This window comes from Prinia subflava, chromosome 5 (genome assembly GCF_021018805.1).
Source record: "Prinia subflava isolate CZ2003 ecotype Zambia chromosome 5, Cam_Psub_1.2, whole genome shotgun sequence".
Lineage (NCBI taxonomy): Eukaryota > Metazoa > Chordata > Aves > Passeriformes > Cisticolidae > Prinia > Prinia subflava.
Window position 1 is genome coordinate 7,980,583 of NC_086251.1, and position 16,891 is coordinate 7,997,473.

Here is a 16,891-nt window from a genome sequence, read left to right on the forward strand (position 1 = left end):
AACCCAGCAAAAGTTCAAAATGTACGTAAAATAAAAGTAAAGCGAGAAGCAAAGCAACACAGAAAGACCAAATATAGGCATCTGTGGCTTGGCTTCCAATGCCAAATGCTGTAATGGAAACTCAGTGATCAGAGCACATCCACTGCAGGATCAAAACTTACACCAAACATTTTTTGTCAAATGGTGACAGAGGAATTCTGGAATACTGAAAGAGCTTTTATCCAAAAATAAAGAAGGAAAATGCACCCGAGTATGTCAGCACTTTTCCCTCTAGCTTGTACGATCTCTCAACTCAAACTTATTTTGGATCAGAACAGTTTTTCCTTTTTTTCCCATCAACTTTCTATAGATTGATCTTTGATTTCTGGCACAGTTTAAGTCACATTACCTATAACAACACTAAAAACCCATACTCAGGAATATGCTGTCCCATTTCCTGAGATCCTCCCCGCAAGCCAGGGAAAACAGCCCTAACATCTTTGTAGTCAGAGAAAAGAGATCACAGGTATGCAAAACTTGGGAAGATGAGGATGGGATCATTTTAGGGGTGATGAGGTAACCTCCTAACTTATAAATTCCATCCATGGGAATTATAAAGGACTAGGCCTCCTTTCCTGCTAAGCTTTTACACTCCAGTGAGCATTCTCAGGTAATCTCCAAATAAATGGAAAAGAGCTGCTTAAATGGGTGAGGGAAAGAGTCAGGTCTGGGCACAGCCCCCAGGCACTGGGAAACCACAGGACCATGACTACTCACACAAACAGCACTGAGAGGTGAAATGGAAACAGGAGGGACAAAAAGAAAGGAAAGGACAGTTTTCTAAACTTCAGACGGTTCAGAATGATAGCAAAGAAAAATGCCTTTCACTTCAAAGTACATTGGTTGTAACTAAGAATGGACTAAGCAACAAAAAGGTTGGAAAGAAAAAGAGGTTTTACATCAAAGAAAGGAAAACAAAGTGAGAGAGAAGTAAGAAAATTCTTGTGTACACTACATAAAATCTAACCTCTTTATATGTCAGGTACTCTCACCATGCTGTTTACCAAGATAAAATACCTTTTATCCTTTTATTTACCTTGAATTTTTGCATTGAAATATGTTTTCTGTAGGTTGACCTATTAAACTTCAAATTCATATACTGGAGAATAATTTCCATCCTCTCTGGGATTCGTGTTTGTATTTATCAGTGGAAGTCTGTACATGGAATTTCAGATTCCACACTGTTGCACAGGGCTACGTGCTTCCCTGGCTTACAGGGAATATTAAAAAAGTGATTAGATGCAAGAATTACAATTCAAATGCTTCTCCTTTTGTGTCTCAATAGTGACGTCCAGATTTGAAACAAAAGGAATAAAACAAAAGAAAGAGGGGAAAAAAAAGTTATATATTTTGAGAAAGGGAATTCCAAGGAAAATTTAAAAATATACTCACTCCTGGTGAATTAGATGCATATTAACTTTAAAATTCTTGCCTTCTTTATCCCCAGTTTTTCTGTCATGGCTTGTTTATGTTACAGGTGCCAGATATGCAGATTTGGATAGCAGTGGTACTCTCAGGTTTTGATGTATTTTATCCCCCATTCTGCCAAAGGCCAACGATTTGCAGCTGGGGATGAAAATAAGATTTGACTCTGCCTGAAACATGGCTGTGGGGAAGGCAGCAACGGGCTGTGCACTTGTTTATACAAGAAAGATAAGAAAAACTGCTTTGATTTGACAGCGTGCTGGAGACTGATACCAGTGTGCTCAAGGAAGAATGCACTCCCTGCGAGCCCTTTAAAGTCAGAATTTCAGACATGTGGCTTCGTGATTCAAATAGAAGCAACAGCAAAATGTTTTATGACTCGGTCTGGCACTCATCCTTCCCATGCCACCAGTGATGCTCTTTCAGTTAGGCAACCACAGGACTGGTTCACAAAAATCACCCAGAGCTGTCTCCTAAATGGAAAACCTCAGCAGAGTTTGCTGCACTCTGGTGCCCTGAACTAAGAAACTGAATTAAGGATGGTGAAGATGAGTGATAGGAAGAAAAATAAAAATGGAGAACAGTGACAAAATTGCAGGCACATTGCAGACAGGATCTACAAAACCAGACATTTTGGCAGGATGTTGTTTCCACCTTATATCACGCTGGGAGATGACATGGAATCCTGAGGTAAACTTTGAAGTGAGGGCAGGCTGAATTTTCCAACTTTGGACACTAAACACCTCCGTAAAAGAAATATTATGATGCATTTTATAGTTGCTGTGAAGCACATTCAGGAGGGTTTTTATGCTGTGCTTATCGTGGCACATTGTAATGCCACTTTGGCACTACTATCACACCCTATTATCCATTACATACATAACCAAGGATTATACAAAAAATAAAATATTCATGACTTTTAGTTGATTCTTGATTAGTGAGATGGTTGTGCTGCATATAATAATAGCAAAAATGTTTATCCTGAGGAGTCATGACCCAATACTTGTGCAGCTTTAATCTAAATTCCAAGAACGACAATCCACTATAGAAAATGCAAAACTAACCACAGTTAAAGGATATTGAAAATTTTGTCTTCTTATTAAGCTTAGATCCTATTTTTAAGTGGAATCAAAAAGCAGGACACCATGTCAAAATATGATAAAAAAATACTGTTTAAAATGCCAAAAATCAAACACTCCCTGTAAAGTGAAGGGTTAGGGGAACCCCTGCAGAGCATTTGAAAGCAAAAAATACAAGAGTTATTCTTTTTGATGTTACTGAAAGGTGAGAACTGCCACAGAGAAAAGGCAAGGATTGACTGCAAAAACAACTGGAGGATGTTGCAAAAACATTCACAGGTGTGTTTGTGAAAGAATATGCCTTAAAAAAACATCTGAAGGTGTTCACACTCAGATTTTTCTGAATTTTCTTGGGCCTGTATAAAATCAGGAATTATGATGGAGGAAATTAATTAGCATTAATTTTTGTGGTGTAATATATTCAAGATGATGTATTGAGACTTTGGAGCAGGAGATATCCTCTCCATCTTTCTGTGAACAAAATACAAACCTATGTATGATCTATGCCAAAGCCTCCCAAGCAGCCACACAGCCAGTTCCTGGTGGTATTGTTCACTTTGGAAACAGAAACATCAGATGTAGGTGTTGCTTTAGGACTGAAGATGGAAAAAATAAATGGCTTGTTTTCAGATTGAGAACTCATCAGAGCAGAACAATGAAAAATTTTCCATTTAAAAGAATAATGAAGAATAAAAATTTGCATTTTCCACTCTTAATTTGGAGTGAATGGAAAGAAGGCAGCAAGGAAAAAAGTGCTGTCAACAGCTGCTACATGGCAAACGTGACCAAATCCAAATTCTGGGAACTTCCAGAATAAGACCATAAATAAGGAATGCCCATTACTGTGACCTCTTGCATCACAGGGGCCAAAAACCTGCAGTTCCTGTGCAGAGCCTACAACCCTGTCTCAGGGTTAAAATATATTCCAGGGATGGAAAATGCACCTTGTGCCCAGGTAAGCTGCTCTCAAGGCTAGTCACAGTGGTAAAATCTCTTCCCAAACCATTTCCTTATCGTGAATTTCCTCAGCTTCCATGCTAGGAGGGATTTCATACTTTGATACTTTGGTTTTTAGCTTTCTTTTTTCATTTGTTTGTTGGGTGTGGTTTTTCTAGATTAAAGAGGGATCAGCTATCAGAAATCCTTTCACTGTTTAAGCTGAGTTCACCTCCTAACCTCTTTTTTATTTCTTTTTTTCTTTTTTTTTCCAGAGGGCAAAGGGATAAAGTGAATAGCTTAAGTCTTAAGCTGCTTAAGAGTTTCTAAGCTCCTTTTAGGGTAGGGGATGTTTTCTGAAAACTGATCTCTTTTGCAGGTTTGTTGGTTTTATTTAACTAACCTTTAAGTTTCCACATACTTTCTGAAATACAGGTGAGTCAGATACAGTGTTTCACTAGCTGCTTCCAGGAAATAGGAAACAGGACTATTTTTCTGTACAGTCTTTCAGTAAACTATTTGCCCTGCTTGTCCAAGGACTTCATTTACTGTCAGCTCAGATCCCTTTTACTGTGTCCTCATCTTTAGTCACTTCCTGCAGGTCTCACTCATTTGGGCTTGGATAATGAGTATGAACTTTGGGCCAAGTGTAGATGAGTTATCCAGGACCCACCACTCCTGCTCTGACACCTCCCCTGAAGATCCACCAGGAAATTCAAGAGCCTCCTGAAAGAGGAGTTTTCTCTTTTCTGCTGAGCCTAGAGAGCCCAGAGTCAGGATCCTAGGAAACAAATTCCTGCCTCACTTGGTGAAACAGCCACGGCCATGTTATAGCACCACCAGGATCTGGAGGCCATCACAGAGTGTTTCAGATTGGCATTTTGAAGATTTAGTCCTTTGAGAGTTTTTTGTTGGTGGATGAGGGTTTGCTGTGACAGTGCATTGCACAGAGTGTGAGACAGGATGCCAAAAAATGCTGCTACTGCATGCAGAACAGTATAACATATCTGAGGAAGCATTGGATAAACATCAAACATCACTGTTTATGTGTGGGAGGCACAAACTCCATGGGATAGTCCTTCTGCAAAGTTAGCCAACCAACATGAAAAATGAAGAGATGCTAAAGAGGGAAGAAAGAGAGAAGCAGATGTGGGTGAGGTGCGGGGGGGGGAACCAACAAAACAGAACAAGAAACCAAACAAACACACACATCACCAAAAAAAAAAAAAAAAAAAAGTTGAAAAACTCATCAAACTCATCCATCAACAGTTTTTTAGGTTGTTTCTTTACCCAACACAAAGCTCTTGAGACAGACAATTCCCTACTTACTTACACATTCAGAGGTTGCCAGGCTGGCCACTGTGCCTTGGCCTTGATGACTGTGAGAACCTCATCACTCTGTGAAAAGAGACAAAGGACATTTTTACAATGAGAGCAATGTGTTTTACAGCAGAAAAAAGTGCAAGGCATGAGATCAAACTGTGACCATGAGCTTTAAACACCACCAGCAGTTTGCAGACCACGGTGATCTGGCATCATGAGCTGAGGGAAAGCTTCCACCAGGGATTCACCAGCTTGATACAAAGCAAGGACAGAAAAATTGCTCTTAATGACATGACAGATCTACAGATATTAAACTAGAGGCTGCTGCTCTGGGCAAGCTAGCACGCCCTGTGAGCGTGTAGGATGTGATATTTATTTTCCTTACATATGGAAGGATGTGTGGAAGGATGGAAAAACTCCATGGTGGGTGCACTGCACTGGCAGCACGTTCTCTTTGCTCTCCATTCATACATGTGAAAATCACGGGGTGGAATTCAGCAGCCATCTGTGGAAGCCCACAAAGCACTGTGCAAAGATCATTCCCTAAAGTCTGCTGTAATCCTTGCATCAGCACTTTCAAACTTTATATCGCTACGACAGACTTGGGACAAAGGCAGGAGATCATTAACAAGGCTCCCATGCCCAGAAGACATCCATCACACTTCTTCAGAAGCATTGTCCCCACCTCCCTCAGGAACCCACACCAGTAAGTCACCTGGAGGGACACAAAGCTCACAATTCACTCCAGTCATTTCTACTGGCTTTTAAAAATATTTCCCAATTACACCAAGAAGCCCACTCCATATATTACCAGTAATTGGCACTTCCAGCAGAGCTGACCTTTCAGGTTGGTGATAACAGTGCCATTTCTTGCTTGACAGCAATAGTTCTGACACCCCAGACTAGCCCTAGTCCATGCACACCCCAGTGCAAAGAAAACAGGTTTCTCTGGTTGTTTCTACCACTCTTAATATTTTCTGAGTCTCTTTTTTTTGCCAAAGTAAGAGCATCAAGAGCTGATGGGCCCTCTCTGCTGACATATGAAGCTTTCAGCCTCAGGAATAAAAATGTGACATGACCTCTCCCTTAGCCTGAGTGGATGGAAAAGCCACTTTTTGGAAATCACTTCTAGTGGAAAATCTGTCTTGGAAAATCTATTATTTGGAAATCTGTATTTATATACAGATACCTGGAAAAAAAATCCTATAATGCATGAAGTGTCCTGAGCTAAGACAGTTGAAAATCCAACTCTACAAAGGCAAGTGAGCATAAAGATATTTTACCCAGCTCCCCCACTGCTGATACAGGTAGAAAAAAGAGGATTTTGTGATGGCAGGGAGCAATCAAACAGCAGGCAGCAGGGCCGTGCCAGCAGGCAGATCCTCTGGGGCAGGCACACCCTGGGTGAGCAGCACCAGCCCAACACTCCCTCCCAGCCTGCCTGGTCCATGCAGGAGAGATTCACCACATCCAGGTTCACCTAGGGCAGCCTTCTTCTCACCTCCATGCTCTCAAAAGTAGAAAAGAGTTTTGAACTCAGGTGGTTCAAAAAGAAACTGATCACAGGAATGAAGTTAAAGGTTTGAAGTTAATGGACATTGCCTTTCTCTGACAAAGGAATTTTCCTTAATTTTTAATTTTCTTTGATTCAATATCCTAAAACTTTCCAGCCAAGCATATCTTCATTTACTTGCCTTGAGAAGAGATTTGCACTCAGAATTATTAACTGGGCATTTTACATCCCAGTGAAAGTCTGTCATGAGCATAGATAGCTACGTTTATTAAAGTAATACACTGTTAGCTAATAGCAGGCAGTAATTATGTCACCAGCATCAAAATCAGACACGTCTGAAAGGATTTCAGCACATGCTATTCGAATTAAAAACCAACACCAAGAGTAGATGAGCAGTGGCTAACAACTCAGCAGGAAGGGCAGAAGGGAGGAAATAAGGAGCAGGGTGTGGTGCACCCAGACATCATTGAAATCTTACGGGAGGTGGAAATTCAGATGCAAGCACTGATTTCAGGGACACCTCCTGAATCAAAAGTTCAGGGAAAATAAATAAATAAATAAATAAATAAATAAATAAATAAATAAATGGATAAATAAAATTGCAGAATCTGGTGTTCTGTTGAGCCTGGAGTAAAAGTGCACATTTTTCATACCTAGAGCTCCTTGCCAATTACGTAGGCTAAAGACCCAACTTGAGTTGTTGCTGTTCCAGACTGATGCTTTAATTTATGCAGGTGTCTCTGCACATTCCCAGTGTTTCCAGTGGGGCCTGGCTGCCAGGATGGGGGGTGCCAGCCCCACCTGCCCCACGTGAGGCCACTGCCCTGCATCTCCTCAGCCTCCTGCAGGGATCCCCAGGCTGGGGAGCTCCTCCAGAAAGCAGAGACCTTCCTCTGCCTCCAGACCCTCCAGCTGACCTCCACATTTTCGAGGATAAACATGATCAATTTAAACAGGTCAGGGAAGCTGATGTTCAGGAATTCACAGGCTTGAGAACTCCATGGATGGAGGGCAATCTATGGAAAAGATGCTGTGCTTGGATTTGCTGGCCAATCTCTTCAGCTGTAATTATTGGCAGATGGGAGAAGCTGAGAGGATATGAAATGCCTGAAGAGAAACCCACAAATTAGTAATAAATAACCAGCTGATGTAAACCAACTGCCTGGAATAAACCAACTGCATGAACTTTACAGCAGAAGCAAAAAACACCCCATTTTTTAATACTATAAAAACATAATTTTATTAACCTTTTCTTAGTGCTTGCTGTCCTAGATTTGTACCCATTTTACTCATCTCTTCATATCCCCAAAGTTTTGCTTTAGTTAAAGTAATTTAAGTAAATACATTCTCAAATTTCCACCAAAATATGGAAAAGAAAACTGGGTTTTTTCATTGTGGTATGTTGCAAGTTGTCATCAATTTTGTATTTATCCTGGAAGAAATTATTCAAAGTAATGAAATTCTTACAGTTTGGCAAAGAAAATGAGGTTGTTTGCAAAATGATGGAGTGTCAAAATGTTACACTGTCAGAAGTTAAAGGGAAGGGCACCAGCACTCCTGTTTGGAGCTGATGAAAATCCCTCCAGTATGGAGACATAATCACTGACAAAACTTGGTCTTTCTCCTAAAGCTGCTTCTGCAATTTCAGTTATACATACAATTATAGGACTCCTGCTTCCATTTGAAACAGAAAGGCTCCTTCTTCTCATGCTTAAAAGTTGCTCAAAAAGCCCAGTGGAGCCAAAGTGGTTTCAAGATTGACTTCAATTTAATTTGGATTGTGGCCTAAATTACAACATGCAAAAAACCTGCAAACAACTCTCCTTTTCTCCACATCCACTTTCAATACTGCTGTTCAAGCTGGGGCTGAGTGTTTGACTCAAGAGCTGTTCCCCATGAAAGTGCTGTTCTCCAAAAAGTCCTAATGGCATGATTTTAAAAGGCTGATAATGCCATTCAGATACTGACAGCCTTACTGTTACTCTGAAGTTGGCAAAAATTAATCCTTTGCTTTACATCCATTTGTTCCTGCAATGTATAAATGAATTCTCATGCAGAATAAAGTAATTAAATGGCAGCACACAGAACCCTGTGGCATAAAACCACTGCTAAGTTAAAACCTTTTACTGTGCACCTACAAAAGACTGAAAGCATTTCCTCACTTCAAGAACAGAAAGTGGGACATTGCTCAGAAAGGCAGCATTAAAGATAGAACCTGATTTGAAGTCTTTCTCAACCAAGGGGACTTAAAACAACACCTTTGAAGGGTAAAACCTATTTAAAAAGTAATGAAAGCCTTCAGCAAAAGTTTTAAGTATGATCTGAATACCTCTGGAATGAAAGAGAGATTAGTGGGATCTAGAAAACCCTGTAAGTTATTCCATGTGCTCCTGCTACTTTTTGGTAACCAACATGATTAGCATCCATTCCATCCTATTTCCAAGCTATTTTTATAAGTTTTATTACTATTTTTATTTTAGGTCTGCCAAACAGCATTACAAACCATCACTGTGCAGTTCACTTAGCACTCTGCAATGCTGATATGATCCAGTTCAGCCAAACAAATTAATGTGTTATCTGACATCAAAATCAGAGCCAGAGCCAATGAACTGTGGGAATGAAAAACACCTGGTTTGGGCCAGAGCTCAATTTCACTCATTTGATACTGCTGCTGCTTGGCATTCACTCCATTGTTTTAGAACAGAGAACATTTAATTCCTTCCACAACACTCCTCGCACTATCTGAATGCCTTTCTGTCCACAGTGGATTCATTTTCACAAGACTCCCAAAAAGCAGAAAAAGCAACATTATCTTCAGCTCCAGGATGATGAATTGAATGTCCTCTGGAAACAAACCTACATATCTGAGTTCTAAGATAGCATCTTCCCCTGCAGGGTCATGCTTCCCCTCAAAAATAATTTGTTATTAAAAGAGAAAGAGATAAAGTGAGCATGAAAAAGTGTATTGCACAGTTCTGTGGGGAACCAAATGCTATAAAAATTAGAATGATGTAGTGCTTTGGAGGGATTGTTGAATGCTCTTAAAATCTGATCGGTCTTCTGATTGATATAAATTGTCCTTATTCCACCTCCACTGTGTGCAGACACACAGAAATCACAAAGAAGAATAAAAACCCTATCTTGCCTTTAAAGTATTATCTACTGCAAAATACCTGGTTAATTAATGCTCAACAAATTATGGACTTCCATGGCATATTACTCAAAGTATAACATGTTTTCTCCCGTTGATAAAATCTGTAGAAAACTTTCCTACCTCAGTTTTGCAAATGTATTTGAATGAAAAGGGGCAGTGACGTAGCCTCATTTCTGAAAGTTGTAAAACTTCAAAAGAAAAAGGAGGTAGGTGTCTTTTGTGTGATAACAAAATATTTCTGTGATAAAAGCAGTGCTGAGATGCAGTTCAACATGCAGAGATGTTTCTAGAAGAGTATCTACAACCACTGTTTTTTTTCTTCAAAAAGAGCATTTTTGAAAAGGTTAAGCTTTTAGTCACAAATTGCTTCATTTGAGAGAGAAAAACACCCATAATTAAAGACAAAGACTTATTTTTATCATTTGATGACAACTAAATTCTGTTTAAATCTATGACTGACTTAGATTCAAGCAGATTATACTTAAAGCCAGTAGCACAGGTTTGGAATTATCATAAGCAACTGCAAAAATACATTTCAGCCAGTGGAATTATACCAGGATTGTGTTTGCCCGTTTTATTTTGACTTCTCTGTGTTTATGATAGCAATTTGGTGGCAGCTGAGAAAACCACACATAAGATACATAAACATGCCTGAATGGAATTCATTTTTTGATCATAGGACTTACAAATTCAGTACCTCCTTGTACAAACAGCCATTTTTTAAATTAAAAAGTCTTGTTTATTTTCTTTCAAAAATAGGTAGTGTCATTTCAGGGAACACAAAATCTGAGTTTTTTGGTTCATCAGTTATGAAGGTCTAGGGGAATTTCCAGCTTTTAATAATAACCAGTCAATTACTAACAACACAATTTCGGGCTTGAGATAGATAAAGAAATCCTGCTGGGGTGAAACTGAATAAAAAACAGAAGGAAAGCTGAGCATTTAAATTAATTTCTGAACTGTTCTTCCTGAGAACATCCCTGCTTCAGGAGAGCAAACAACCCAGCACCTCAGACAGTCTCAGCTAAACTGCTGTGCTGTGCAGGAAAACTTTCCTGAATTGGATCCTTAGCAATTGTGCATTCACTTTTACAAAGAAATATAATCAGTCAGATAATCAGGCTGAGGATTTCCCCCAAATGTGGGCACTGTCCATATTTCCCAGAAAACATGGAAATATGTGTTGAAACGTCACCATTTCAGAGTGGGGACTGCACAGATGTCAGCTGACATTGCATGTTTTAAAATAAGCTTTCCAAAGGTATCACAGGAACTATAACTCCTGACTTTTAAAAAACACTTACTAGGATGGGATGCAAACAGAAGTGTGTCCGTTGTTAATCTAAGTTTATATCCCAAAGGCACAGCCTCACTTTGCATTAACAACCTTGTGCATTACCTGTCCCACAGGGTTTTGCTGAGGTGGAGGCTCCAGGAGGTGAATGTGGGCTGAAATTGATAACAGAGCTGTTGCTAATGGCAACACTGAAAATCAGATGTGCTGGTTTATTTCCGTGAGGGTGCACTTACATAATCTGGGGTGTTCCCAATAAAGCAATAATTCATGTTTTGCACAGCACAAAGCTTAGCAGTGTGTGTTAATGAGCCCTAGGTATGCTCTGAGGATCTGAGCTCTCATTTTCTCTGCCTGAGCAGATTCCTTAGAAAAGATTCTCCCTCAGGAATCCAGCTCTTGATTGCATGTTGAGTTTCTCCTGCACATTTTGCTTCGTTCTACATTGAATGCTTTACTGTCTCTAGGACTACAGAAACATTCTGGGATCCTAAATTGCTCTGCCAAACCCAAGGGAAAATCTTTGCCCTACAGTTCACAATGGCTAATTTTTAAAGCACGGGATCAAACTAGATTTTGAAGCTGACCCTAAGTGGTGCAACTCCCACCCTCTGCTTAATAGGTTTATCCAACACACACCCTTTTGACCTCCTCCTGTCTTAACTTTCCCAATTCCATCGATCATTTGGGCTAACCCAGCCTTTAAACCTAAGCAATATAAAGCTACTGCTATTTTAAACTCTCAGAAGATTGGATACCAGAAAAGAAACTGGGGGAAAAAAAGCCCTAGACACCAATCCAACATGTTCTGTGTGCAATAAAGCATCTGCATGCAAGACAAAACCTGCACTCACTGGAGATAACGACAAAACTGGTGTAAATCACCAGGTTCACTCATCAGGTTCATGTTCAGGTAACTACAGCATTTTTTTGCTCAGGCTCCTTGAAATAGTTTCAAAACAGTCAGGATGAAAGCACTGGGACAGGCTCTTGGGCATGCTAGGAATAAGTGAAATTCAACTGCAGGAAACCCCAGGAGAAGGCTGGGTCTGCTCTGAGAAGCAGCTCAGGGAACGGGGGCACAAAACAATCCTGTCATCTGCTAAATGCTGGCACTGAGACTCCAGGTGCCACAATTATTCTTCCTGATATTTTGGTCACACATTAGCCAAAATTAGGAGCTTGAGCAGAGGAGAAATAATTATTTGGATAACAGCAAAGGGTTGTAAATAAGACCAGCAAATTAGCTCAGGAGGTGAGCTTTCCTCACCCTTGATAGCACTTTGACAAATCAGTGTAAGGGTTTTATTTCATTCAGGATGTACAATAAAAGTTTCTAAATGTCCTTTAGCTGCTGTACAGAGGCAATCACAACAGCTTAACTTCCCTTCAGTAAAGATATTATGTCTGAGGCACTCTACCATTTCTTCCAAAATAACCCCAAACCAAAACTCACCAAAAAATCCAACACAAACATAGCTTTTAACAAATGAAGAAATTGAGGGTCCTACCATGAATTACACTTTCTGTAGTTTGGAAATCAATATTCTTTTGGGAAAATCAACTTTCCACCCCTTCCCAGCCCCCATCAAGTCCAGCAGTGCTGTGACAGGGCACTGCCATGTGAGCCCTTCCTCTGGCACAGCTTTGACATTAACCTGCTTCAGAGTTTAATGTGCAGAACACCTGGGTCTGGGATTTGGGATAAAGTCATCTCCACCTCTGCCAGGACTTAGGACAGCAGGGTTTTAAGAGGAATGTCAGGGATTTCTCCAAGGAGTGGAGATGTTGCTGTTTTTCCAGTCAGGGGCTGCCTTTACCACCTCCTTTCCCCTTGAAAAGCAGCTCTGTCTGCACTGTGTGACTCCAAGGACTGTCCCTGCATTCCTCCACAGACAGCAGCTCCAGTCTGACTGCCCTGATTCTGCTGCTGGACTCCAATTCTGCCTCAGCTTTGCTTCTGCACCCCTGTGAGTGAGGACAGAGAGACAGAGAAGGAGGCTGACTGCACTGCCCATCCTGCAGGCACGACTGGCTTTTGTTTTTCTCTGACAAGGAACTCTCCTGTCCTCTTTCCCAGTGAGGATTTACAAGGGGGTCTTTTCTGGGCTCTGTGGCTCAGGGGGAACATTTGCCTCACATTTTGTCTGACCCCATCCTCAGTGCAGCAAATACTCAGTTAAACTTTGTTAAACCACTGGAGTAATTTACCATTGAACCTTGTTAATACTGTTGCTTCTATCTTGCAAGAAGTGCATCTCCCCATCCACAACAATGGGGGCAAATCTAGAGACTGAGACTGGCCCTGAAAATTTCCTTGCTACTTAGAAACTTCAGTGGTCTGAGCAACGTCATCAATCTGTGAGGGTTCACTCTTGCTTTCCAGCAGTTAAACAGCAGGGAAATGGTATTTTGTTTGTTGGTTTGTTTGGGCTTTGGGTGTTTGTTGGTTTGTTTGCTTGTTTTTGTAAGCTATATAAGCTATTTAAGCAGTAACTGTTCCCTCAGAGCAGTGTGGGAAGTGAGATGAAGGTCATCTCCCTACCTGGTGCCCACAGCAACTGAGCTTAAAGAGCTCCAAGAATCTTTACATCAGTTAATGTACACACTTTGCATGTGCCACTGAGCAGAATTAATATTAAAAGAGGAATTACATAATACAGCATTAAGTACTGCAGGAGATGCTACTAGACTGAATCTGCACTTGATATAATTAACATACTAGGGAAGAGCTATTAATTCCACTGTAGAAACTACTGTTTGGGTCTCTATTTGCTTATTTAGAAATGCAAAAACAGAAGAGAAAATCAAGAGTTAAACCCTGGAGCCACAGTGCTGCATGTCATCCTGTAGTAACCAAATAGAAATGGTTGATGTTGCCTCTGTAATAAGCCAGACATGAAGAAAGGTGTTTGTCTAAAGGAACATATCTAAAGTGATCTGGAAAAGCCCATGGATATCAAATTGCTGAGTGCAGCACTCATGTAATTATTTTATTATTAGAATAGTTCTAAGTTAAAAACCACTACTACTCTACTCTATTTCTACTCTAAAAGCAGAGTTTTGCCATATTGCACTATACTCACAATGTTACCTTTAAAAGTGAGAAATTAGTGAGAAACAAGCACTGCAGTGAGGTCAAGGTAAGTATTCCAGTTTCAGCTGTGAGACACCACTGACTGGTAGGGACAGCCCTAAGGCTGTTACCTCAGTGTACTGCTAAAAATGCTTATTGTGAGGTGCACCCTTTGTTATTTCACACACTGCCTGTTTATAGGCTTATCTCTAAAGCTAATGTTCTGAAATTAGGTTTAAACTTCAGAGCTTAGCTGTGTTATCATGAAATGACTCAATGCATTTTTGTGCCATGAAACAGGCATTTTAAATACTCCATGCCATGTTCAGTCTCAAAACAGTCACAGTAATTGCATGTTTAATAAACCTTGGTAGTTCTCATTCCCATAGTACAGTACATATTTCAGTTGTGACCATCTCATTTGTACTCCTTTAGGTCTCTAATAAACTCTTTTCTAGTAACTCTGTGATCAGGATGTCCAGTGTTAGAATTGTGCTCAGTTCTCTTAAATCAGGGGTACTATGTGCAGACATTTATTTTCCTTTATCTGTTACTCTCTCTCCCTCAAATCCCCGCTCATAGCAGGCTCCTGCTGAGGGATTTACAGAAAAACACTGAACACCACCGTCATTCACCATTTCATTTCTAAAAAAAAGCACCAGGCCAGACTGGTCCCCACTGAAGGCCTTTTTCCAGGCCTTAGGCCACTTTATTAAAATCCTTTGCTACCCCTTAAAATAAAATTGGGTTGTTTTCTTTTTATTAATCTCTAAAGAGATTAGAACAGCCACGTTATTGAAGGGCAAACTTCCAAAGGGGTTAATAATCAGAGCAGCAAAGCCTGGTAAATGCCACGTCTTATTACCAAGCCAGTGCTTGGATTCTATCCACCGTGGCTAATCAGAATGAATGTTTTCACCATCCATGTTTCTGGTGCAAAAGCATCCAAAATTCACAGGGTTGTCCCTTCCTGCCTTCTGCAGTTGGACACAGAAATAAACTGATGGAAACGTTCGCTCGCGACAGAACTGCTGAGTTGTTGCACCACAGTAAAAGATGGGAGTCTATTAAATATGCAATTACTGCCACGTTCTCTCAAGTCTTATGAGCCAGTTAATAGAACTTTGTATTTTGATGGCACCTTGCCTCAAATAATATTAAAATGCTTTTAAATGACAGAGTCCTGGAGCTCCTCTGTTTGCACCATCGTGCACACAAACTACAGAAAAGTTGGCAGAACAAACACACCACTTATAGCTCAGAAAGTATTTTTTCCAAGCACCCTGACAAATGTTTGTCTGACTAGCTGCCAAGACTCCAGCACTGACCTCAGCACCATGATGACACCACAGGCCTTGCCAGAATACACCTGACAATCACCTGTCCCTGCTCTGGTGTAAAAACCCTGAAGAAGTGACACCAGGTAATCCACAGGTACCGGTGGGGACACTAAACTTTCTTTCCTACACTGAATGACTCTTTCCTCCACTTTCTGAAAACCAAAGCAGCTACATGCAAACACTGCACCATCCACAATCAATTTGAGTTTGTGGTTAAAACATTGATTAATCCAGCAGGCACGATCAAGTTGTCTGAGAAGCACATTAACTACGTTAATTTTGTGCGAACTAACAAACAAATAAGGATAAATTGTGGCTCAAACCACACATTTTCACAAAGCCAAAATCCATGTAAAAGCAACCTAAAAGGCACACTGTAAACCATACCCTGGGCAGGCACAGCTTTGAAGAGCAAAAGGATCTCCTCTGATAGGCACCTGGCTAGAACTGGCTTATAAACGAGGACATTTGTCTAAGGAAGGGACATGGGGGGGTGAAGAATGTTCTGGAGAACTTCAGGAGGAAGGTCAGGAACACCTGGGTGGGATTTAGGGACACCTGGGTGGAATTTGGGTCTTTGGGGGGCTCTAGGAGGGATTTGGGGTTTGAGGTCACCCATTGGGTGGGGGGGGTTCTATGAGGTCCTGGTGGTCTCTGGATTCTTGGGGTTATCCATGGGTTCCTCAGGGATCTCCCTGCATTCCTGGATGCTTCCATGGATTTCCAGTGGGATTTTGCAGTTCCTGGTCATGTTTTGGGGTTCTCATTCTTGGGGTTTTCCTGGGGTTCCTGCTGGGGTTTTGGGGTTCTTGGGGATCTTTTGGGATTTCTGGTGATCGTCATGGATTCTTGGGGTTCTACATGGGTGGTTTTTAACAAATTTTAAACAATTCCTTTCCCCCAATACCATCCAAAAACCTGGGCAGCTGCTCTCTCTCATCCTGTTCTTGATTCATGGCATTATATTCTATGCTTGAAAAAAAAAAAATCAGCCTTGAAAAAAAATTCTTTCCAGTTATTAATTCACCCTCATCCATCTCTACTCCAGTCAGAAGGCAAGTGACCTTTTGCCACTCCATTCAGTCTTGACAGTCATAATGTCAAAACAAAGTTTTCTGCACACCAATAGACTTTGTAGAGTGCTGTTTGCTGTTATAAAATCCAAACAGAGGACATAACATTTCACATGAACTCTGCAAATGAAATGAAAGAGAGGATAGAATATGATCGAGGGAAAAATGCTACAGTCAGGAAAAAAAAAATAAAAGAAAAAAATCCAGTCCCCAGTAAGATCTGATCTGATGGTCAGGAAAATCTACAAAATATCTTCAAAGTTTGGGAGCTTGGATCCAGTACTCTCTGCTGATGAACAGTTCCTGCTGTATCACAGGGTCTTTCTCCTCCACCACCCAGCTGATTAATTAATTAAACACAGTCAGTGTTCAAACTTTAGAATTACCTGGAATTTTAAGCATTCTCTCTTCCTCTAGACTTTCCTCCCGTCAGACAAACATGTGTGAAAACTCTGGAAACAAAACCCACTTCTACTGAGCCAAGGTTTAATGCTCTGAACCACCCTTCTTTAATTTCTCCAAAATGTTCTGCTCGTTTTAGAAATGAAAGCAAATCTCCTTCTCACTCAAAGATCTGAAAAGACCCCAATTGCTCACAGGCTTACACCTTATCAATTATTCATTTTCTGAGTCAGAATT

General features: G+C 40.6%; 1 protein-coding gene across 1 annotated transcript in view; it reads right to left on the bottom strand.

Moving 5' to 3' along the window:
* Positions 1–16,891, bottom strand: part of SPON1 (spondin 1) — a 173,620-nt gene that overhangs the window by 24,830 nt on the left and 131,899 nt on the right. Inside the window, exon 7 of the mRNA XM_063397928.1 lies at positions 4,813–4,877. Within this exon, the coding sequence (XP_063253998.1) occupies positions 4,813–4,877 (65 nt within the window). The remainder of the gene's footprint in view (positions 1–4,812; positions 4,878–16,891) is intronic.